The 25,501-nt window shown below is 37.9% G+C and overlaps 1 protein-coding gene across 22 annotated transcripts in view; it reads left to right on the forward strand.

The window, feature by feature from the left end:
- The window catches only part of MEF2C (myocyte enhancer factor 2C), a 156,003-nt gene extending 136,733 nt beyond the window's left edge, over nucleotides 1-19,270 (forward strand). For 14 of the 22 annotated variants that reach the window (XM_054031362.1, XM_054031363.1, XM_054031365.1 and 11 more), the window contains 5 exons: nucleotides 2,108-2,280; nucleotides 3,516-3,539; nucleotides 4,427-4,556; nucleotides 5,335-5,470; nucleotides 14,579-19,270. In XM_054031362.1, the coding sequence (XP_053887337.1) occupies nucleotides 2,108-2,280; nucleotides 3,516-3,539; nucleotides 4,427-4,556; nucleotides 5,335-5,470; nucleotides 14,579-14,900 (785 nt within the window). In that variant the 3' untranslated portion in view covers nucleotides 14,901-19,270. The remainder of the gene's footprint in view (nucleotides 1-2,107; nucleotides 2,281-3,515; nucleotides 3,540-4,426; nucleotides 4,557-5,334; nucleotides 5,471-14,578) is intronic. The other 8 variants (XM_054031377.1, XM_054031380.1, XM_054031379.1 and 5 more) reach the window with 3 other exon arrangements.
- The last annotated feature ends 6,231 nt before the right edge of the window (nucleotides 19,271-25,501 follow it).

Consider the following 25,501-nt stretch of genomic DNA (forward strand, 5'->3'; position numbering starts at 1 on the left):
TATAAAACAGCTTCATTTTCACACGTGGAACAAATGCTTGTCATATCATATTACAACACATTTCACAGGGCGGTTTTACTTCCTTTTAACAAAATAGCTCCTATATGAAAACCAGTATCAGAGAAAACCTTGCCTATGCTTCAGCTTCTTCTGTAGATCACTTCACCACACTTCTTAACAGTTTTTTTTAATGCTGCTGCTGCTTCTTTTTTTTGCAATTACCAAGATAATTTTCCATTTGATTGTTTGTTTAAACCAGATCTCACATGAGTAAAGCATATGTTGTGTTTGTCAAACTGAACTTCATCTTAAGAAAAAAGCACTGCATAGCTTCTAGAAAAATACCATCCTTAAAATGTCCTCCTTTCAATCACCATCTCTCTAATAACCCATAGCATTAATTAAGGCTAAAAATATAGCAAATACACATTCAAAATAATTGTTCATTAAAAAAACCTGTATGATACTAAATGAAAAATTCTTGCAAGTGCTCTGTTACTTCAATTTTGATGAGTGTAAAATCCACTTTTTAATTAATACATATTTTATCTTGCTACCTGTAGGATGCTGTTGAGAAAAGAAACAGACAACTTAACTATGAACAAGACTTTTTAAAATTTTAAATATATCCGAAGTCATTTTGATGTTTTAAAGTCTTTATCTTAATTTTTCCAAGTATCCGGAAGAGCATTATACTTGATATAGTGAATACATTTAGCCTTATGTGTTTGCAGATTAAAATTATGATTTAATATTCTTCTTACTCAGACACATTTTAATTACACAAATCAACATGCTACATTACACCAAGTGGATGCATTCTTTTATTTATCAGTATTCCTATGGTGTACCCTACAAATTTAGCCTCAAACACACCCCTGCGAGGTATGGCAATCATCCCCATTTTAAAGATGGAGAAACTGAGGCCTATAGAGGTTAGATTACTTGTCCATGATCACGCAGGAAGTTGGTGTCAGTACTAAGAACAGAACCCAAGTTTTCCAATTTCTAGGTCAGTGCCTTGCTTACAAGCCCATATTCCCTTGTTATTTTTTGAATGCATATCTCAGTCTGCTAATTCTGAACTAAACATTCCAGAATGGAATATTTTGATTAATATTTGTTTTCTTGATATTCATATGTGAGAGTTCCCTCTCTGTCTGCATTAAAGATTTAATATTATTTACTTCAGTGGGGTTGTACATTGTCTCTACCTCCCTTGGTCCCACAGAGCCAGAATTTGGAGAGCCATTACAAAGCCATCTCTTTTCCCAGGCTTTCTCTGCGGGGAAGGTTCATGGGTGAGAGGGGAAAGGTCTTGTTTTTGGTGGGCTGGGAAGACATTAATTGCATTGCTATTCAAGCACTAGTATTATTGCAGTTATAGAGGAGAAACTGCTTCCAAATTAGCACAATACGAAGCATTTGCCTGTCAGGATTGTTTCAAGGATTTGCGGAAGGCAGGAGGAAAGATAGCAGGGGCATTTTCCAAATAAGGACATGCTCCTTCTCCCATTGAATTTATTGTTGACAAGATCAGGTCCTAAAAGTCAGGGGAAGAGAGTAGAAAAGCATTTAAGAGTCTTCCTATTCCTCCCCCGGCTTTTTCTGGAAATTATAGCCTTGCTATACTTGTTCTTTGTCTAAAAACAAAACAAAACCATGAACTGGAAAGGAGTGAGTCAGCCAAGTTACAATCCTCTTGTATTTGTCCATGAAAGCACAGCACAGTTTTCTGCATTTTTTTCAACCGTAAGATTGTCTGACTTTTCCTGACTCTTCTTTGTAACGAAAGTTAGGTTTTGGCTGGTCTGAGTGCACAGTACTCTACAGTATATCAATAGTGTCAGATAACCACATTTTACTTCACTGCATCATTGAAAGGTCAACTGTCATGAGGGAAAGTGTCTCAAAACCAATTGTTCCAAATACCAGATGGATTATATTTTCACACATGGGCACTTACACTGCACCCATAGTAAGCTTTGTCAGTTTATATGCTGGTTTTGGTAATATCAAGCTTTAATTTTCATGTACAACCTTAGGAAATGTGTTTGAATCTCTACTCCTCTTCTTAACATTTTGTTCTGTTTTTCCAAAAAAACAGGGAATGGGTATGGCAACCCCCGAAATTCACCAGGTCTGCTGGTCTCACCTGGCAACTTGAACAAGAATATGCAAGCAAAATCTCCGCCCCCAATGAATTTGGGAATGAACAACCGTAAACCAGATCTCCGAGTGCTTATTCCACCAGGCAGCAAAAATACAATGCCATCAGTGGTAATGCATTCCTTAGGCATTTCTTCTTTCCCTTCAAACTATGGCTATTTCTCTGTGTAGACTCCCATTCACTTCCATGGGTTTGGATCAGGCCCTATATTCTGACATTGTCCAGTCTGCTCTGGTTGTAGACCGGTTCCACGTCTGTTTATATTTTTTATGAAGTCATTTTTACTTCCTCCTCTTTTCTATTCAGTTAGAAAAATGGTAACTGTTTTCTGCACACTCTCAATTTCCTAGCACTCCTTCCTAGTGACTGGAGAATCCTTTCCTAGATTTGTTACAAGATTGAACTTAGTCCTATACATGATCTGTAATTAACAACTTTGGTTTAGTTTCCACACAATCAGAGCCTCAGCAAATGACAGACTAACCAGAAACAAATGAGTTGGAAATCTGTCGTGCTGGGAAAAGGGTCACATTTTATAATGATGAGAAGCAGTAATTATTCCTTAGATGTAGTAAGAAAAAGTGAAAGCATCTAACCTGGGAGCTATGCATCTCCTGTCTGTGTTAACAAAGCTGAAGCAGAGGACTTATGATATAAGGTTGAGTCATCAAGCGTTTCATGTTAGTGTCTTTCTATTCCCTACAAAAGAGTAAATCTTTCATGAGCGATGTAACATTAAAAGTGAGGATGATTAAAAAAGGATCCTGATAGTGCTGTAAACACATTTTTCCATTATGTAACAGACAAGCTATTAAAACAACTTGCAAGTTGGCTACTTTAGCCTGATGCATTATAAATTAACTTTGAATATCAAACTAAAACCCCAGAAATGTGACGCTCTCTTCTTAAAAGATGAGGAGTAATAAATACAGTCTCCTATGAAGCTACACTCAAGTAGACCAAGGCTGTGACAAGCTGTCTCCATCAAATGATTTATTCCAAAGACCTTAAAACTGATACTTTCCAAGGGATTCTTTGACTGGTCAGGTCTCTGGCAACAAGGTGCTACTATACAATCTCTGCAGCCACTGGGGCTGGAGAGAAATAATGAATAGTGAGACAAGGACCTGTGCTGAAAACTGGATAGATTGTCTTCACAATTGAGACAAATATCTCATTAGGAGGACAAAGAATGTCTTTATGAAATGTTATTTTTGTAGACAGTGTTCAAAAATTATTTAACCTGTTATGCCTATCAGATGAAGCTATTTATTGTGCTTGAAAGCTGTCTGCTGATAAATATTTACATTTACTAATTATTAACACTCCTTTCCTATGCTCTCAGTCTGAGGATGTTGATCTGCTTTTGGTAAGTGGTAGTGATGCTCATCCTACTAATACAAAAACAATTGTTTTGTCTGCTTTTTATATGGAGTTAGTGGTTGAAATAAAATTAAGCATTCCCAGTATTATCGATTTGGTATATAACATAGGTGACAAGAATGAAATTGTTACCTATATTGTTCAACCTCTGCATGTTTAAAAAAAAAAAACACCTTTGAGAAGGAAGCTTAGCCACTATTAGTATTTTACTAGCATGCTAAAAGAAGACTACTTTTTTTGCAAGTGGCAAACCTTATTAGGGGTTTTTTTAAGTGGTTCTTTGGACATTTTATCCTTTTGCTCCTAGAATTTGAATTCCTTGGTGCAATTTGTGCATTGAAATATCCAGTGCCAAAGAATTAAAGACAAATGTATAACTGCTTTGCTAGGTAATATTTTTGAAGTTTGTTTTACTGTGAGAAAGAATGAAGTAGCCAGAGCACCATCTGCTGGAGAGAGTTTATTATGCAGCACTGCCGCAATATTGCTTACTGAATTAAACATAAAATCCATTATTGCTGATTTTAATAAAATTTTTGCATTTAAATGAAAAGCAAAACAATGGAAGTTGAGTTTACATATTTCATCAGTTTTTCACGTGGTCTCTTTTCTACCCACAATAAAGCAATCTTACTTGTTACAAGTTTGGTTTCCTAGGAGATACTGATGTAATGGGTTACTATGGTGACAACTAATCTCTTGAAGGATTGTAAATGATAGGGTTGACAGAGTTCATAAAAGCGACATGTTAAATGATTAATTTCATGAAACCTGTATTAAGTTGTATCTCATGCACAAAACGTACCCTGAAATCCAATACATTTAACTGATTTAAACCTGTCAATAATTTGTTTATTTTACTTACTTTAAAAGAATCAGAGGATAAATAACTCCCAGTCTGCTCAGTCATTGGCTACCCCAGTGGTTTCCGTAGCAACTCCTACTTTGCCAGGGCAAGGGATGGGAGGATACCCATCAGCCATTTCCACAACATATGGTACCGGTAAGTATCAATGTAAGATGTGAATAGTAGGGGAGAGCAAGATACTGACCTATGCAGTGGCTCAGTAGTAATGAAATTCCTTTATGTATGCTGCTCCAAAGAGAGGAATTTGTATTCTGTATTACTTTAGGTGATTGAAAGCCTCATTAGCTTACTCTGAGTCTATAAATGACTTGAGACATACAGGGATTCAAGAAGCAATTGCATTGTTATAATGGAAAACTGCTCTATAAAGCCTTTTCCGAAAGACTTTTGCTAAACAGTATAACTTAAAAGAGGCACTTCTTTGGTTCACACAGCTAAATATTACAGAAAATTACATCACACCAGTACTGCATAGATTAGATGGATATATAGACTAGATGCCTTTCTGGAAGATACACTGTACTCAAATGCAAGCTCTTGGACTCAATACAGTACAATGGGTTGCACTATACAGACTAGATGAGCTAATGCTCCCTTCTGACCTCAAAGACTGTGAAACTATGACTATTTATGCATGGCAATAATGACTCTATGGTTCAAGACCATTTCTGGATCTTTATGTCCAGAAATGCCTCCATAAATTAGAGGATGTTATTAGTGCATTATTTGTTCCCAAACTGATTAGTTGACTTAAGAAAAGGCTCCGGTTTTGTTAGTGCAATTTAATACCACTGGCATAATGAAGATAAAAAAGCTTATTATATTATGTATGTAAATTTAAATTATGGTGCTACTTATTGTTTAATTGTTTTCCACTTAATTTAGCTATTGTCTGTTCTGTTTTCATATCTAGAATACTCACTGAGTAGTGCAGACTTATCATCTCTCTCTGGGTTTAACACAGCCAGTGCTCTTCATCTTGGTTCAGTAACTGGCTGGCAACAGCAGCACCTACATAACATGCCACCATCTGCCCTCAGTCAATTGGGGTAAGCAATAATCCTTAGATTATCCTATCATTTTACATTACTTAATGCTGGTTTGCATGAGAAACAATGGCTTCTATAACCCAATTAATCCCAAATCATAAATGAGATAACATATCAACAAAAGTCTACTATATGTAACAGCTCCACTTTCAAAATCCAAAACTTGAAAATTGGTATCACATCGGAAGCTTGGCAGGTAGCTAAACTACAGTCTTCTATTTCCTAGCACTAACTCAGTGTTGTAGGAAAGCGTACTGTTGTTTATCTAATCCTTCATTTGTCTAAGTGATATTTAACTTCCAATACAGAAGGACAAAACAGTACACTCATAATTGTGCTTCTTTTGCTTTTGTTTCCCTTAAGCTTTTTGATTCCCTGTAGTTCAGTGCACACTTTTAAAGTAAAATTTGCAAATTTTACATATTTTAAAATCACTGATAAATAAGAATGGCATAATGATTTGACCTGAGATGAATCCATAATCTTGTCTGATAATCACATAATTCCATCTGCTCAGCTGTGACTTGCAAGTTTCATTTATTTGGAACTGCTTTATAGAAGTATAACATAATTGTGACTAAGAATCTGGCAGCAGATAAACCTAATTTTGGTTTGCCTGTGTCTAAGAGAATATGTATTCGTGCCCTCTAGTGGCATTTTCAAGACATTTCTCCAGTAGATGTGAAGCCTAGAAGAAAACAGTCCTGTATGGTTTAAATATTTTATAAAATGTGAAATTCATATGTGAAAAACAACCTAATTCATTTAACAAACAAACAAAACTATTGGCTAATTGAAATAAATTTTTAAGGGCCTGATTTTCAGAGATGCTGAACTCCTACAAATCCTAGTGAGCCAGGTCCTAGGTGTATGCTGGCACTGCAAACATTATAGCTGAAGATATGGCCAGACATGCTTGAATTGAAAGTAATTCATTGAGAAAAGTACCAAATTAAAATTGACTGAATATATCAACTAGTAAAGTTTTAGTTCACTGGTATTTGAAAGCATCAAGTCAACCTTTTTCAAAAAGACAAATGTTACACATAAGCTTTAAATATTTTTTTTTTGCAAGACTGCTGCCATAATCTGAAAGTATTTAATGTTGTAAATGTGGTTTAAACTTCAAAATTCTCTTTGTAATTTATTCGACCTCTTGTTTGCCATTGGCTTGGGTTTTTAGAGGGATAGCTAAACAAAGGTGTAGAAGAAACATATACTTTTTGAATACCACTTCTGTAAAAAAAAGCTACATAGTTACAGATATTAACTGCATAAACACATACAACCCAAAATGTGCTGATTTAGAAAAAATAGTCTTAATACGTCTTCATTATCCCTTCCTTATTGCTTTTCTTTTTGCGGCATGTACTGTTTTGGGGCAAACATGCTAACTGTACATCTAGGGATATAAAATCCCAAAGAAATTGAAAACTCACATGTTAGCTATCAATGTATAACTTACTGTAAAGCTGATTGTTTTCAATGGTTTACCATAATAAGACTATTTGGTTAACCAAACAAAGTATAAATTAAATCCTAAACTAACAGCATGCCTTTTTAGATATGTCACACATCATCATATGTTTCTAATTCATATCACAAAAAAAATTGAAAATTAATGTCTGTGCCTAGTGGAACGTGTTTTGGGCTTCTGGTTTTAAAATTATTTTTTCAATGATTTTCAAGTGAAGTTAGTACTGTGAAAACTGCTTCATTGACAGCCCCAGAGGAGTCTTCCACTTATGCAGAAAATAAGCATGATTTCTTTGTTTTATTTTGTATATTGAGATTTATATACAAAAGCACCTATCCTAAACTTTGGGTGATTTAACAATTTCTTTAAAATGCACAATTCAAACACAAATTTATAAGAAAAAACCCAGCCCACATGAGCAGAAGATCAGCTAACTAGAACTTCCAAAAACAGAAAGAAATGCCCCACTCTCTGTAAGACCCCTAGGTACCCAAACCCCTCAACCATTCTCAGAAATTTGAGCAAACAGACTGAAAGTGTAGTTGACCTGCCTCCAAATTCCTATAGTATACTAGCTGAGGGAGGTGAGTTCCAGGGGATACAAAGGTAGGGGAAATAGGTTAATATGTTCAGAACTAATACGTTTATTTGGAAGTACTTAAGTGAACAATGAATGTGTGGTTTCTGTTAAACAAGCTTTGGGAAAGACCTATGATGTGCCTCAGACAGGGCAGTTAATAGGGGAGGCATGCAGATTCTCCAGGGGGCTCTATCACCAATGCCTAACAGCAGTTCACTGCAGTTCATGTTCCACTCCACATGGCACAGGAGCATAGGTAGTATTACAGCTTGTCCCAGGTGGCCTGGGTCCCCATGAATCTGTGCTCCGCAACAGCTGCTGATTTGGCAGCATTGTCTGAACAGGCTCTAAGACGAGTGCAAAAAAACCACTGCTCTTCATCTTGGTCCAGTCACTGACTAGCAACAATACTAGTGCCCATGTTCCTGAGCAGTCTTGGAGGGGTAATTTCTAAGGACATCACAGTTGTACAGACCCCATGTCTGTTCAGTTTTTGGCTTTTTTTTTTTCTTTTCTTTTTTTACCAGCTCTTTAGCTGATCGAAAAAAATTACATTTTACATGAAAAGGTGTTCCTCTTTTTGACACCTCTCCTCTATGAACTACCTATTTTAGATTGATCAACAAAAGCCATGAGTTGTTGGTCACTACTGACCTGAAGTGGGTTTGAGCTCTAATCTACAAGTGAAAGGTTCTGTATCCAGTTGCCAATTTCTTGATCCACATGACTCCCCTACATGGGATATATTCTTCCTTGTCCATAATTATCAATCTAAGACAACACATTTTCTGCTTTGAGTGTTAGCTACGGGCAAAAGAATGGGTTTCATAAATAAAAATGCAGACTTAAATACTCAACCACAATATTTATTCAAAATAATTTTTTATATAGACAGTAATTTATATAACAGTGGAAGTGTCTCCAATCCTTTCTCAACCCTATGGAACAAAGAATTGGCTCAGATCCATAAGCTTGCTCCAGAATTCTTGACTAACAGACCAAGTAGTTAGTAGTTATAACTGTAAATTCTCAAGGTCTTGGTTAATATCCAGTGCTAAGCCCTAGGTACCCTCACCCACACACATGTACAAATAAATGTATTCTGTGGCAAGGAGGAAAGCAAAACCAGAGACAAAGCCCTGGGGGGGAGGGGCGGGGCATGCCATCTTTCCCACTCCATGAAAATCTGTGTTGTCAAGGGCCATGTGGTCATAGATTCACCACTAATACCCATGCCTCTTCCCAAACCCACCCTGACTCAAATTCCAACTGGAGGTTAGAACAGATGGAGACCTATACAGAATATACATCACTGGCATACAAAGTCAAAGCTCCTTTGCAGATTCCTTTCATCCTGACATTTCCTAGTCCCTGCACAGAAGAGCCATGCTAACTCTACTTCCTAATGGACCATCCATACCCAAAGAGGGAATCGTATTTGCCCCAGCTGATGTACATCAAATAATTTCTGTGTGCCACTCATATTGATTTGAATGTGAAATGAGGTTTAATATTTGACATATATTTCCTTTATTATTCCTATGAAATTAAATGTTTTCTGTGCAATGTATGAAAAAAGATGACCACATTAATGTCAGTGTGAGTGGATTATAAGAACATAAGAACGGCCATACTGGGTCAAACCAATGATCCATCTAGCCCAGTATCCTGTCCTCTGACAGCAGCCAGTGCCAGATACTTCAGAGGGAATGAACAGAACAGGACAATTATCAAGTGATCCATCCCCTGTCATCTAGTCCCCGAGGTTTAGGGACATCCAGAGCATGGGGCTGCATCCTTGACCATCTTGGCTAATAACCTTTGATGGATCGTTCCTCAATAAACTTAGTTAATTCTTTTTGAACCTGGTAGACTTTAGGCCTTCACAGCATTCCCTGTCAATGAGTTCCACGAATTGACTGCATGTTCTGTGAAGAAGTACTTCTTTGTGGTTGTTTTAAACCTGCTGCCTATTAATTTTATTGGGTGACCACTGGATCTAGTGTTATGTGAGGGGGTGAACAACACTTCCTTTTCTCACTTTCTCCATGGCAGTCACAATTTTATAGACTCTGTTATATGCTCCCTTTGTCTCTTTTCTAAACTGAACAGTCCCAGTTTTTTTAATCTCTCCTCATATGGAAGCTGTTCCACTCATTTGTGTTACCCTTCTCTATACTTTTGACAATTTTAATATGTCTTTTTTAGATGGGTCGACCAGAACTGCATGCAGTATTCAAGGTACTATGAATTTATATAGTGGCATTTTATTTTCTGCCTTATTATCTGTCCCTTTCGTAATGGTTTCTAACATTGTTAGCTTTTTTGACTGCCACTAGACACTGAGCAGATGTTTTCAGAGAACTATCCACAATGACTCCAAGATCTTTGTCTTGAGTGATAACAGCTAACTAAAACCCTATCATTTTGTGTGTATATTTGGGGTTATGTTTTTCAATGTGCATTACTTCGCATTTATCAACACAGAAATTCATCTGCAATTGTTTTGACCAGTCACCCAGTTTTGTGAGATCCCTCTGTAATGCTTTGCAGTCAGCTTTGGACTTAACTATCATGAGTAGTTTTGTATTGTCTGCAAACTTTGCCACCTCACTGTTTACTCCTTTTTTCGGATCATTTATGACTACGTTCCAATACAGATCCTTGGGGGACCTCGCTATTTATCTCTCTCCACTGTGAAAACTGACCACTTATTCCTACCCTTTATTTCGTATCTTTTAACCAGTTACTAATCCATAAGAGGACCTTCCCTCTTATCCCATGATTGCTTACGAGCCATTGGTGAGGGACCTTGTCAAAGGTTTTCTGAAAGTCCAAGTACACTATATTGACTGATTTCAGGGTGGTAGCCGTGTTAGTCTGTATCAGCAAAAACAATGAGGAGTACTTGTGGCACCTTATAGACTAACAAATTTAACTCACCCAGGTCCACTTGTTTGTTGAAACCCTCAAAGAATTCTAATAGATTGGTGAGGCATGATTTCCCTTTACAAAAGCCTTATTGACTTTTTGTCAACATACCGTGTTTATCTGTGTGCCTGATAATTCGGCACTTTACTATAGTTTTAACCCATTTTCTGGTGTTATCTGACAAATAATTGATGTTTAGTAATTGTATAGAATTCTTTAAAATTAAATCATTTTCTTTTGCCCCTTGGATTTTCTACATTAAACTCCATTTATGTTTCAGGGAGGTTGCTGTGTTGTTCAAAAGGCAAAGATAATATTAGCCTAGGTCTATGTAATGCATTTTATATGAAGGTAAAATAAGCATTTGTGTAAAATAGACATTGATATTTGCTCCATTAACATGTAAAGGCAAAACCAGGTATTTATCCCATGCAGAATTTGGATTTAATAGTGAAAAGCACCTGTGTCCTACCCTTTTATAACAAAGAAGAGAGATCAGTTCTTCATATATCTGCAGTCTCCCACCTTGCATTCTAAGTCTTACTCACACTTGCAATGTATACCCGTGCATAGTGGGCTATCATCACTTATAATGAACCACATCAGCTTATGACTCACAAAGTTTTGGCTAATGAAGACTAAAGAGACAAGTTTTCACATTGGTTCCTGAACCTCTGTACCAAGAATAATGTACATTAGATTGCAATAATGCCAGCTATATTTCTCAAGAGTTGCACTCATCCTACCTGTCTTTCAGAAATAGGGTGACCAGATATCTAGATTTTATAGGGACAATCCCGATATTTGGAGCTTTTTCTTATATAGTCTCCTATTATCCCCCATCCCTGTCCCAGTTTTTCACACTTTCTGTCTGGTCACCCTGTTCAGAAACTTGCTACCTATAGAGACTGTAATATATAATATAGTACAGTGTATATAAAGAGATCCTGATCAGTGTGTTTCATCAAATCATGTGAGAAAATTTCACTGATATACATGCCTTACCCTGGATTGAAGAATTATATTCCTGTGTTTTAAAAGTGTCCCAATCTCTACAGAGCTATATATCAAGGGTCTATATCACAGGCAGTCCCAAATCAAATCTCCAGGTCCCCAACACCCCATATGTTTAGGAATTTCAGATTCAGAGCCAAGTTTTGTATCCACACCCACCTCTAGTCTAAAATATTTATTAAATTGCCAACCTACTATCCCAGGCAAAGCCCGAACCTCTCCTAAGGGGATACAAGATTAAATCCATAGGAAAATGAAAAAAATCAGGAGATATTTTTATTTCTTGTTGGATTTTTTTCATCAAGGTCTCAGCAAAAGTAGAATATTTCACTGAGTAAGTAGAAATGATCATGTCTAATATTAACAAACAGTTCTCTCCACACGATTAAAACGTACTTCCAAAATGCAACAGAGAGTACCCCGTTTGCCTTCAGAATGTATTTGGGAGTGCTTGAGGGAAGGAATTGTACACCTCACTGCACTTTTTAAAACATTTGCATCAATGAGCTCTGCAGTATGCTAGGGGGAGAGTACAGTAGCAAATTTTGACAAACTGTTCTAAATGAATGCAGGGTAGATGAAAGCAATCATTGTTGGAGCACTTTGTTCTGTCTTTGTTGTCTAACAATAGCCATCCATTATTAAACATTGTGACAATTAGTGATAAAAAGCGTTTGATATAGTTTCAGTAGAGAAGCCAAATTGTTTCAAGTATAAATCTGCCAAAATGAGACAAAATACTGTTTTGCCTTTCACTGGAGTTACAGTAGATGTTGCATAAGTAAAATCCCCCCAAATATTCCCTCACTCTTAAAACCCTTGAAATTATGTGTCTGGGGACTCTAACTTCAGCCTGATTTATGGTTCTTAATTGGAACCATGCCTCAGAATATAATAAGAATTACACACTAAGAAAGATACTTTTGAGATATGTATAATAAAAAAGGGAAATTCAATTTTGGCCAGTAGGTGGTGCTTTTGTACAAAACATTCTTCAAAGGGAAGTGGTATCGTTTCTCCCTTATTTTAGAATAATGAACATTTTTCATATTTTCTCTCGCTCCCACACATTAAAGCTTCCCGCTGCCTCTAACCTGTGCACACAAATATACAAACAAAAAATCAAATTAGAATAAGCATTTAGCATACTTTCTTTCTTTCTTCTCTTAACAATAACACAGTAAGAACTATAACTTTTGTTGGTATTTATGACACTCTTTGTTTGAGTTGGGTGTGCCCACATGCAAAGCAATATATTCCCCTGATGTCCTCAACTACATTTCAACTAAAAGTCTCTGGTAGCTTATTGATTAAAAGACACAAATAATATTTTGAATTTAGGAGTCTTAAATCTGTAGCATAGATTAATACATCAAATCCTAACCTGCCTAGGGTATATTTTTTTAATATTAATCCCTTTCAAGGTTCAGCTAATTTGAAGTCTTCATTTGGAAGTTAAAAAACATACACAGTCTGCATTATCTAGTACATTGCTACTCATCAGTGTGAATGATGGTAACAATGCTTTTGTGCATCTGAACTAATCTGATTGAGCTCAACAGAAACTCCATGCTTCCCCTGTCACCACCTGTGCATGAATGCGTACACATATGCATATGGATCAGTAACTGGTTAAGACAGGAAACAGGAAAATGGTAGGAATAAATGGTCAGTTTTCACAGTGGAGAGAGGTAAATAGTGAGGTCCCCCAAGGATCTGTACTGAGTCCAGTGATGTTCAACATATTCATAAATGATCTAGAAAAAGGGGTACACAGTGAGGTGGCAAAATTTGCAGATGATACAAAACTACTCAAGACAGTTAAGTCCAAAGCTGACTGCAAAGAGTTACAAAGAGATCACACAAAACAGTGACTGGGCAACAAAATGGCAGATGAAATTCAGTGTTGATGAATGCAGAAGAAATTCACACTGGAAAACATAATCCTAACTATACATGCAAAATGATGGTGTTTAAATTAGCTGTTACCACTCAGAAAGAGATCTTGGAATCATCATGGATAGTTCTCTGAAAACATCCGCTCCATGTGCAGCAGCAGGCATAAAAGCTAACAGAATAGGAACCATTAAGAAAGGGATAGATAATAAGACAGAAAATATCATAATGCCTCTATATAAATCCATTTTATTCCCACACCTTCAATACTGCATGCAGTTCTGGTCGACCCATCTCAAAAAAGATATATTTTAATTGGAAAAAGTACAGAGAAGGGCACCAAAAATTAGCTTCCACATGAGGAGAGATTAAAAAAACTGGGACTGTGCATCTTAGAAAAGAGACGAGTAAGGGGGATATGATAGACATCTATAAAATCATGACTGGTGTGGAGAAAGTGAATAGGAAAGTCTTATTTACCCCTTCATATTACAAGAACCTGGGATCATCCAATGAAATTAATAGGCAACAGGTTTAAAACAAACATAAAGAAGTACTTCTTTACACAATGCACAGTGAATCTGTGGAACTTGTTAACAGGGGATGTTGTGAAGGCCAGAAGTATAATTGTGTTAAAAAAAGGATTAGCTAAATTCATGGAGGATAGGTCCATCAATGGTGATTAGCCAAGATGGGCAGAGATGCAACGCCATGTTCTGGGTATCCCTAAACCTCTGACTACCAGACACTGCGACTGGATGACAAGATGGATCACTCGATAATTTCCCTGTTCTGTTCATTCCCTCTGAAGCATCTGGCACTGGCCACTGCCATAAGACAGGACACTTGGCTAGATGGACCATTAATCTGACCCAATAATGCCATTCTTATGTTCTAATGTTCATCAGTTATAAAGAAAACTCTAGTGGTTTCAGCAGTGCAAAGGCTCAGCATCCAAAATGTATCATAGCACTTACAAAAATAATAGAATTTCTTGATAGGGAATACCATAGAGCCATTCAAGAGGGTCATGTCTGTTGTGATGCCTCTTTCATTGGGTCTCAATATTCCTGAGAGATTATTCCTCACATTCCTGGCATGCACTGTTATCCATAAGAGTCTTTAAACTGATGTTTTGGGCAAGTGTTTGTACGTTTCTGGGGGCTCCATGCCTCCTCAGTCTGTAACTGGGTTTCCTTTCCTCCTACAGAGCTTGCACTAGCACTCATTTATCTCAGAGTACAAATCTCTCCCTGCCTTCTACTCAAAGCCTCAACATCAAGTCAGAACCTGTTTCTCCTCCTAGAGACCGTACCACCACACCCTCGAGATACCCACAGCACACGCGCCACGAGGCGGGGAGATCTCCTGTTGACAGCTTGAGCAGCTGTAGCAGCTCATATGATGGAAGCGACCGAGAGGATCATCGGAACGAATTCCACTCCCCCATTGGACTCACCAGACCTTCGCCGGACGAAAGGGAAAGCCCCTCTGTCAAGCGCATGCGGCTCTCTGAAGGATGGGCAACATGATAACATTATTACCTATTAGTTTTTTTCTTGCAGTGTGTGTGTGCTATACCTTAATGGGGGTGGGTGGGGGTCGATATGCATTATATGTGCCGTGTGTGGAAAAAAAAAAGTCAGGTACTCTGTTTTGTAAAAGTACTTTTAAATTGCCTCAGTGATACAGTATAAAGATAAACAGAAATGCTGAGATAAGCTTAGCACTTGAGTTGTACAACAGAACACTTGTACAAAATAGATTTTAAGGCTAACTTCTTTTCACTGTTGTGCTCCCTTGCAAAATGTATGTTACAATAGATAGTGTCATGTTGCAGGTTCAACGTTATTTACATGTAAATAGACAAAAGGAAACATTTGCCAGAAAGTGGCAGACTTTACTGAGAGAGAAAGCAGCTGTTATGCAACATATAGAAAATGTACAGATGTTTTGACAGACCCAGCAATGGGTGGCCATGAAGAAATGTTAGAAAGAGTCTGGGTCACCTACCATACCTAAAATGCTCACAAACATGCAGGCATATCATTAGAGTATGGCACTTAGTTAAAAGGATCAAAGACATGTAAAAGAGGACCATACTTGTAAAAATGTTGTGTTTGAGGGCTAACATATTTAATTTTTAAAATTCTGGGTCTGCATTACTTATTAAATAAAAAATAGAAAAATATGTACATTACATTTTGCTTATTTTCATATTAAAAAGTAAGACAGAGTTTGCAAAGCATTTGTGGCTTTTTGTAGTTTCCTTAAGCCAAAATGTGTGTTTTTTTCCTTGATAGCTTCGCTAATATTTTAAACAGTCCTGAAGAAAACAAACAGAGGACTTTTTGTATAGAAAGCACTACCCTAAGCCATGAAGAACTCCATGCTTTGCTAACCAAGATAACTGTTTTCTCTTTGCAGAAGTTTTGTTTTTGAAATGTGTATTTCTAATTATATAAAATATTAAGAATCTTTTAAAAAAATCTGTGAAATTAACATGCTTGTGTATAGCTTTCTAATATATATAATTATGGTAATAGCAAAAGTTTTTGTTATCTTAATAGTGGGGGGATTATATTTGTGCAGTTGCACATTTAAGTAACTATTTTCTTTTGGTTTTCTTTTACTCTGCATACATTTTACAGATTCAAAGTCAGCTGTCAAAAAACTAATCTGTAAAAGGTTAGAATTTACCCAAGATGTAACAACCTAAATCATTTTAATACAACATTTACAAATCATTGGGTGAACTGAGATCGATTGTATATACTGATTAGTTCTTTCATGCTGTTTTGTGCATTGTAACAAGTTCAGGACCCTGATATTACTTATGTCCTGTGTATCTTGTAGTTTTCCACAATTAAATGACAAAGTGGCATAACTTGGCCCTTTCTCATAAATTAAATGAAGCTGATATTCTGTCTGCTAGAATTGGATGTGCATCTCTTAAGGCTGCCAGGTAATTAAGTGGAGGTGAAGAGCTCCACAAGTAGTGGAGAAAGAAGTCAAAAGTGAGGAGTTGGCACAGAAACACAAGTTATAGAATTTTAGAAATCTTAGAGAGATTTGGGTGGTCAATAAAAGAAGCATTCAAAAGCAGATTTATCTTGTACAACCAATACTTAGCCAACAGGTCACCATCATTCTCGTAGCCCTTATTGGTCACATTATCAGACAGAGGGAATGTTGTTGAACAATGTCTCCTGTGTATTTCACCCAAACAGGTTTTGCATGGAGCATCCACCATTTTCTCCTACCATATATTTTTCTTTAATTAAAATCGTGTAGACAGAAAGAATATCCCATTCATTTTAGTTCCTCTTTGTCCCTCATGTACTATTACAGGAAAATGGTGGAATACAGGATTTTTAGTTCAGCATTTATGTTGGGTGGGATTTGTTGGCTTTTTTTTTTTTTTTTGATGCAATTCCCCATTAAGATTTTAGTGCCATTGTACAACTGATAATGTTTCTTCTTTTCAAGAGTAGGTCTGTCTCCCACTTAGATGCATTGACACAGTAAGGAATCTAGCAGCAATAGCTGTCTAAGTATCAATACGGAGAGGTTATGTTATGGGAAACATGCCCTCTATTTCCCATCTATACATGCAGTTGCTGTGCACTGCTCATTGATAAAGTCTACCTCTCTGTGGTAGCAAATGGTGTATAGTGTACATTGTGCATTATGACTTGGGCTCTTCCTTTATATGCAACCTGACTACAAGTGCACACTTGGTCATGCAGAGGCTAGTGCATTGCTATGTGTTTTGGATGTTTTCTAAGCAGAACAACATGTTACTACTGCATCCATCCTGTCTCGTAGAGCAACCTGTGGGATCAGAAAAAAGATACGTGTGCATAACAAAAAGTGAGATTAGCGCCCATAATCAGTTTTTTAAAACACAAAACTCTTTTTCAAAATACATTTCTTCACCTTAAAATAAATCTATTCTCATATTCTCAGTCTGAGATTTTTAAAGTTTAATGTGTCTAAAATATGCAAATATATCACAAATGTACCTTGCCATTTCAAAAAACTTAGGTTTATGAGTATTGTTAGTAGTAACTTGTCAATGGGGGCAGGGGAGTCAGTCTATTGAAATATGAAGAATAGCCATATTAATAGTTTACCTTACAATTTGCCTCAGCAACACAAGAAAAAGGAAATTTGAGATTCTAAGACAGTAGTGGTATAACATACATTACCTTAAGTATCTTGCAGAAAGTAGCATGAAAGGTATTGCCGTGGCAATTTTTAGTAATTCTAACCATGGTTTTATACAAACGCAAATCAAATCACATGAATACGGATGCCAGTCGTCCCTTTTGTTCCTGCTACTGAGCTCAATGAAAGTATAGTGGCAAGATAGTGGGGGATAATACATATTTGTAAACTGATCTAATTAAAAGAAGCACAACTTTGATTGTGAAGTAACTTTCTGTAAACTATGACTGTCTACTTTTACTTGTTCCTTTATCTGTAACTTACCACATATTGTGTTGCAAAGGTAATTTGGGTTTATCGTGTGAGTCCTTTGTATTTAAGGAGTTTGGGGCAGAGCCCTAAAAGAGTATTAACATTTACTTTACATTAATCCATGCTTTATAATGTTTTAGGCAACATTCTTAATTGCAAGTTCAAATACCTTAAGTGGCATTTTGTACATCTCCAAATATTGTTGTAGCTAAATTAATCCTTCTTTAAAAAGGTGTTTTCAGTTAGCCCAGTTACTGGCAACAATGATATGATGTACACAGTTGCACAATCTGTATATTGTATGCATTGTTGCCTTTCACAATGGAGCTTTTATCATTTCACTGTTTTTCAAAAGTTGTGTTTTATAACAAAATGGCTTATATTTTTCCCAAAAGTGGAATTTAATGGTTTTTAATGAATAATATAAAAATATTTGTTCTCAGATCTTTTTCAGGTAAAGCTAAAGTAAGAATAAAACAACTCAATATACTGTTTTCAAGAATGTCAACCCTTTTGTATTGTATGTATTATCCTATATACCCATCTTTTAACTATAGACGTACCAATGCTGTTTTGTTTTCTTTTTCCTCTTCTTCTCTTAGAAAGTAAATGCTTTGTAATTTTTTAAAAGCCACTTGAAACCTCAATAAAGGCTGTTGCCTAAACATGGCATACTTCATCTGTTCCTGTTTATGCCATCTGCTGTGATGTCGTCACTTATATGGCATTAATTTCCTGCCACTACAGATCTCTTGAAGGACTGATGGAACATTGGTGTCTGTTAGAATGCTTCAGACTGTAGATGTAATCAAAGGCTTTTGTTAATATATTTTAACCAAAGATGTGGAGCAATCCAAGCTTTGAGCCACACCTTCTGCTCAAAATTCTCCATTTGATTATTTTCGTAATCAGGTGTTGCATTTTCCCTTCCCTGCTCATACCTCAGACTGATCCATACCTCAGTTTGATTCAAAGAGGTCAGTTCAACGACAAATAAAAAATGCAGTACCTGTGTCCTTTGTGGAGTAAATAATGTAAAACCTGAGTTACCTTAGGCATTATACTTGGATTGCTTCAGATGGTTTGTTGTATCCTTTTTGTTTCCTGCTTCTTCTTTTTCTGGGGATTTGTTTCCATTAAACAATGGTAATTAAAAAGTAAGCTTGTAAATGGGGGGCATATACAAGCATTTGCAACAAGTATTAAAATAGAGGCTCACAGCGGCATAAGCTGGACTTTGTCGCCACTAGATGACAAGATGTTATAACTAAGTTAAACCACATCTGTGTATCTCAAGGGACTTAATTCAGCTGTCTGTAGTGAACAAAAATGGGAAAAATTCACAAGTTTCTCCTGCTGGAAATAAGGTATAATTTGTATTTTGCAGACAAATCAGTAAAGTTACTGGCTTTCTTAGTGATACCGTGTCTGTGGTGCATTTTTTATTAATTACATAATGTTTTGTTATTTAATTATATGCCATTGTAGTACTTTTGAAAGCAACACTGCAACAAACAATTGCAACTATTGTCAGTGGTTTCTATATTTGATTCCTAAATGGGGTAAAATGTTAATTACAAATCTATATGCTTATAGGGGCCTGTTCACCACAGTATCTCAGGGCCTCACGAATGTTAACGAATTTACCTTCACATCATCCCTGTGAGGCAGGGAGATTATCACCCCCCCTCCCCCACCTCCTTTACAGACAGGAATCTGAAGCAGAGAGAGATTACAAACCAGACTCTGATACCTGTACTCATCTGGGGAGAAATCCTGTCCCATTGAAGTCAGCGTGACCTGGATTTCACCCACTGAGTATAGTTCCTTACTCTGCATTGGTCCTTTTGATTTCAATGGGACCACTCAGGGAGTTGGTGCTATTTAATGTGTATAAGCTTATCTGAATTTGGCCCCCTAAATGACTTGCCCAAGATCAAATCACTCAGGTCTCTTGAGTGCTAGCCCAGTGTTTTAGCGACAAGACTATCCTCTATATGAAGTGCCCCCCCCTTTTTTTTTTTTTTTGCTTAATATATTCCCTGGGTGACATTCTTTTAACAGTTGTGGCAGGCGGAAGGAAGAGTAACCTATTTATTGCTGCAGGCCCCTTTTCACATTACACTTTTGATTTTGGAGTCTGTGAATAGAAACCTCAGTTTCTTTCAGCAAGATATACTTTAGTGTTAGAGATAGACAAATTATTAATAGTTTAAGGTGCTTGGTGAATGTGACAATTTCAAAAATAACATTAGAAGACCTAGATTCTAAATATATTGGTGAAAGAAAACAGCCATGCCGTTAATTACTGTTACATGTAGTCAGCTGCCCCCGCACTCCTACGCACAGTGTGTAGGACTTGCTCAGTGACTGCCTCAAGGAGCTGCACTGGGGAGCCAGCCAGGATAGGAGCAGCAGCGAGCCCTGGGGTGTACCATGTGAAAAATTCTGTGGCTGCTCATGCATTAAGTGACACAATTGCTTTTTTAACAGAAATGTTTCTTGTATTGGTGTGTTTGGCCCCAACATAAACATTTAGGTGCTAAAGTTAAAGGGCATTATTTGTGTTGTATCATGTGTATGTGTGTTGCTCATACTCAACTAAAGCACTACTTTACCTGCAGGGCTAACAAGACTTCTGCAAAGTTCCTCTGGGCATGTAACAATATGTGTAATATTTTTGTAATCATTGCACAGAGAGGTCAGATTTATGACCTCTTTCTCCTGTAATCAGATTCCTATACATTTGATTGATAGTGAAATATTATCAATGGGTAGAGAAGAAAGAAGGCTGTTATTTAAAAAACAGAATTCTTTTTTTTCACCCCAAGAGTACAAAAACTGTGATTCGCTTGCTTTAAATTTCAGGGATTAAAAAAATAAGATTATAAAATCTGCATCTTGAGAAGGAATTAGAAAAATCACTTTACTCCTCTCACTAAGCCCCCCTCATCTTAAATCCATAGTGGAACCGTGCCTTTGCATTACAACTGCGAAGTAAAGGGTACGGAATAACTCAACCACTCACCTTTAACATCCAAGCCCTCATTCACTCATTTTTTTTCAGTAGCATGCATCATCATAGCTCTAAGTGCAGTTCTGACTAGCACTATTTGCCTCACAATACATACCTAGAAAAGTTAAATCATATCCAGTTCATATAAACTGCAGAAAATGATCTCTGTACCGTTCCTGGCAATATTTTGTATTTACATATTGTTTTTCATCTTTAAGAATCTTAAAGCATACTACAAAAAAAAATTAGCCCAGTGCTAAAGTTCTAGTCCCATTGGCTCTCCAAGAAGCAGAGTGGACACCACTAAAATTTACCTCTAGGGATGAACATGGCATCTGTTTAATAGTGCATAGAACTGTACACTGGAGTAAGACCAGGACACCAGAACTAATTAACTTTATGGAATTAGGGTTATGGAATCTCTAATGACCACAAGTTATTTAAATTCCCAGGAGCTTGGTTTTACATCTGTCACAAAACTCTCCCTGCTCAACACTCACCAGCCCACAGTGTTTGGGTCCAATCATGCTAGACCTTGTGCTTTTAGGGTATGTCTACACTTCAGTTAGATACCCTCAGCTGGCCTGTGCCAGTTGAATTGGTCTCACATGGCTTGGCTCACTGCCTGTTTAACTGCAGTGTAGACCGGACTTGGGCTGGAGCGTCGACTCTAGGACCCTGCAAAGTGGGAGGGTTCCAGAACTTGGCTGCAGCTCAAGCCTGGATGTCTACAAGGCGAACAGCCAAGCATGGCCCACCCATGCTCTGCCCCCAGGCTACTCCCCCCCACTTCCCACTCTGGGTGCGGCAGCTCCAGTCCCCCTGTGTGGTGGCCATGCGCTGCCTGCTCTCCTGGCGCTCTGGGGCTGGAGGGGCTGCAGCTGTGCTACTGGCCGTTGTAGTGCTCTGGGGCTGGGGCTGTGATGCTGGCCCTCCCGGCGCTGGGGAAATTGCGGCCGTATGCTGCCGGCCCTCCCAGTGCTCTGGGAACTAGCCTGGTGGGGGCCAGTGGATGCTGTGGGGGAGGGCTCTGGGCTTCAACGGGGGGTGCAGAAGGGGCGGGGCCTCGGGCGGAAGAGATGGGGTGGGGTGGGACAAGGCTGGGGACTCGCCTCCCCCAGCCAGCGGTTCACATGCCACCCATGCCAATGAGCTCAAGTCAGGTGATATAGGCCAGCTACAGGTTTTTAACTGCAATGTAGACATATCCTTAGATGTCCAGGATTCCCCTCTGGCACATGTAGGGTTGCCAACTGTCTAATTCCACAAACCCAAACACCCTTGCCCAAGGCCACGCCCTGTCCCGCTCCTTCTCCGAGGCCCTGCCCCCATTTACTCCATCTCCCCTCCCTTCCTCCCTCCCTCACTTCACTGGGCTGAGGCAGGGGGTAGGCTGGGGGGGGGGGTTGAGAGGTTCAGAGTATGGGAGCGAACTCCGGGCTAATTTGTGAATATTCAGAAATCCTCCGCCTTTGACCTGCTTGTCCGAGTGCTTTGTTGTCACTTCTGTTCACTGCCTGAGATTGTGAAAGTTGTCTCATATTTATAAGTGTGGACCTCAACTATGTAGAAGCAGCTAACTGGCAGTAGCTGCAAAAGGAAACATACGGAAATACAGGAAAGGCCTGTTGATGAGATAGGTGGTAGAGTGTCAATACCGGAGGGACAAAACTGAAGAGATTTCAGACACTGCTGGTAAACTTCCTGAAACAAGTAATAAGATTGTTATTGTTAGACGGTATGATCCCACCAAAGATTGTTAGAAGGTATGATCCCACCCAGCTCCTTATCATTTGGATTTACGTTAAGTGGTGAAGAAAGTGAACCAGTGGGTCATTTGCAATGAACAGTTATTCAGTCATTCAATTAAACCTTCCCAACTTCCATGTCACTTTGGTATAAAGCACAGGCGTTTAAAAGACAAACCTCTCAAATTTTTCAAGAGAAAGTTAGGTGTTTTAAAAACAGCTAAAAAAATCTCTCAGTGGCATTAATGTGAAGGCCCTAGAAGCGTCACACCATGTAAGCTTGAGCATTGCTCAAACTGGGAAACCTCATACAATTGGTGAGACTCTCATATTACCTGTTGTCGATTCTTGGGGATGAAGCTACAAAACAGCTTGATGTCATTTCCTTAATGGTGGATCAAGAAGAATTCAAGCCATGTCTTCTCAAGAACAGAAAGAATTCATAGACCATATAAAACAGAGTAAATTATTTTCATTACAATTAGACAAAAGTACTAATATCATTAATTTTGCTCAGTTTCTTACATATGCAAGGTTTGAATCAGGAATGACAATTAAAGGAGATTTTTCTTTTTGTGAAGCTCTATCAAGACATACAATGGCAGTAGAAATCTTTAACAAACTGAATGCGTTCATCACCACAAATGGTGTAGAGTGGAAAAACTGCATTAGTACATGCTCTGATGGCACACTGGCAGTGACTGGGAAATTTGGTGGTGTTTGGCAAAAATTAAATAAATGGTGCCTAATATTAAGTTCACTCACTGCAGTATTCACTGTGAGGCACCAGTTATGCCCCCCTCTCCCTTCCCACCTCAAAAAAGGTATGTCAATCTGTAAGTAATTCTGGATCAGGCCATAATGGTGGTCAATTTTATGAAAGCATGGTTGTTTTCAGTTTTATGCAATGAAATGGGAAGTAATCATTAAATTCTTCTCTATACAGAAGTGAGATAGCTATCACATCGGAAGGTGTTGACTCATCTCTGAACTCCATTCTGAGGTACAAATTTTCTTTAGTGATTTTAGTTTTGAATATACTGATTGCTTTGCAGCTGAGGTATGGCTGTCAAGATTAGCCTACTGAGCTGACTTGTTCACAAGTCTTAGGGCAGGTCTTCACTACGGGGGGGGGGGTCGATTTAATATACGAAAATTCAGCTACACGAATAGCGTAGCTGAATTCGACCTATCAGAGCCGACTTACCCCGCTGTGAGGACAGCGGCAAAATCGACCTCCGCAGCTCCCTGTCGACGGCGCTTACTCCCACCTCCGCTGGTGGAGTAAGAGCATCGATTCGGGGATCGATTGTCGCGTCCCGACGAGACGCGATAATTCGATCCCCGAGAGATCGATTTCTACCCGCCAATTCAGGTGGGTAGTGTAGACCTAGCCTTAATGAACTGAATGCCAGTTTACGGGGACTAAACACTACGCTTTCTCATGACAAAACAAGGGCAGTGATAAAGAAACTGCAGTTCATAGCATGAGAAGGAGGAAAGGGAAATTGCAAATCATTCCCAGTCTTGGAAAAATTCCTTATTGAAAATTAATTGAAAATTCTTCCTGACCTCATTGCTAACATAAGAGAACATTGCCTGAATTTGGTCACTGAGTTTAATGAATACTTTCCCGCCAGTGTGACAAATGAGAATTGGATCAAGGACCCATTTTCAATAGAAGAAGACACCCTGCCAGATGGCTTCTTGGCAAAGGAAAGGGAAGAGTTGATTGAACTGTCATGTGATGGAGGACTCAAGCTTGAATTCAGCAAAGTGCAGCTCAGTGACATTAGCTGAGAAAGAGAGGAATTTAGTCTGATATCAGACAGAGCTTTGAAATGTTGTACATCCTTCAGTACTACATGTCTCTGTTAGACATTTTTTTCTAACCTGATAGCCATTAAAAAACAAGTATTGGATGAATCTCAATGCATAACCAGACCTTTTGCTGAAGTTCACCAATATCTCACCTGACATAAAGCAACTATTGTCCTGTAAAACTAGATTAATGATATTCTTCTCATTAATGGCACCTTTTTTGTTTTCTCTGAGAGCTACTCAAAATGTTTTGCATTTTTCTTTATTTCAATTTTGTAAAAAGGTAAGCAAAGTGAACTTTGGTTTGCATTCAACACTAATCCAGATAAAAATTAACAGGAAATTCAGAATTCAATTAGACAAGTTAAAAAGTCAAACCATTGACGTAGTTTGGCAACATGTCAAAATATATCAAGATATTATTTATGATGTATTTAATTGTTTCTTGTAACACCAAAGACATAAATAATAATGGATACTTTGTTGTGTAACTTTTTGATTCACTGCCTAAAAACCCGAGGTGTTTAAAAAGGATGTTAGAATCAAATGTTTTAGGCTTTATTTTACTGTCAAGCATAGAAAAACTTTTGAAACCTAAAATAAATGTACACAAAAAGGAGAAATGTGCATGTGATACTTCAAACATCAATTTTTTAAGAAGATGGTACGTGAACCAATACAGTTTGAGAACATAAAAACATAAGAACGGCCATACTGGGTCAGACCAAAGATTCATCTAGCCCAGTATCCTGTCTTCCAACAGTGGCCAATGCCAGGTGCCCCAGAGGGAATGAACAGAACAGGTAACCATCAAGTGATCCATCCTGTCACCCATTCCCAGCTTCTGGCAAACAGAGGCTAGGAACACCATCCCTTCCCATCCTGGCTAATAACCATTGATGGGCCTATCCTCCATGAATTTATCTAGTTCTTTTTTGAACCCAGTTGTATTCTTGGCCTTCACAACATCCTCTGGTAAGGAGTTCCACAGGTTGACTGTGTGATGTGTGAAAAAATACTTCCTTTTGTTTGTTTTAAATCTGCTGCCTATTAATTTCATTTTGTG

This window comes from Malaclemys terrapin, chromosome 6 (genome assembly GCF_027887155.1).
Source record: "Malaclemys terrapin pileata isolate rMalTer1 chromosome 6, rMalTer1.hap1, whole genome shotgun sequence".
NCBI lineage: Eukaryota > Metazoa > Chordata > Testudines > Emydidae > Malaclemys > Malaclemys terrapin.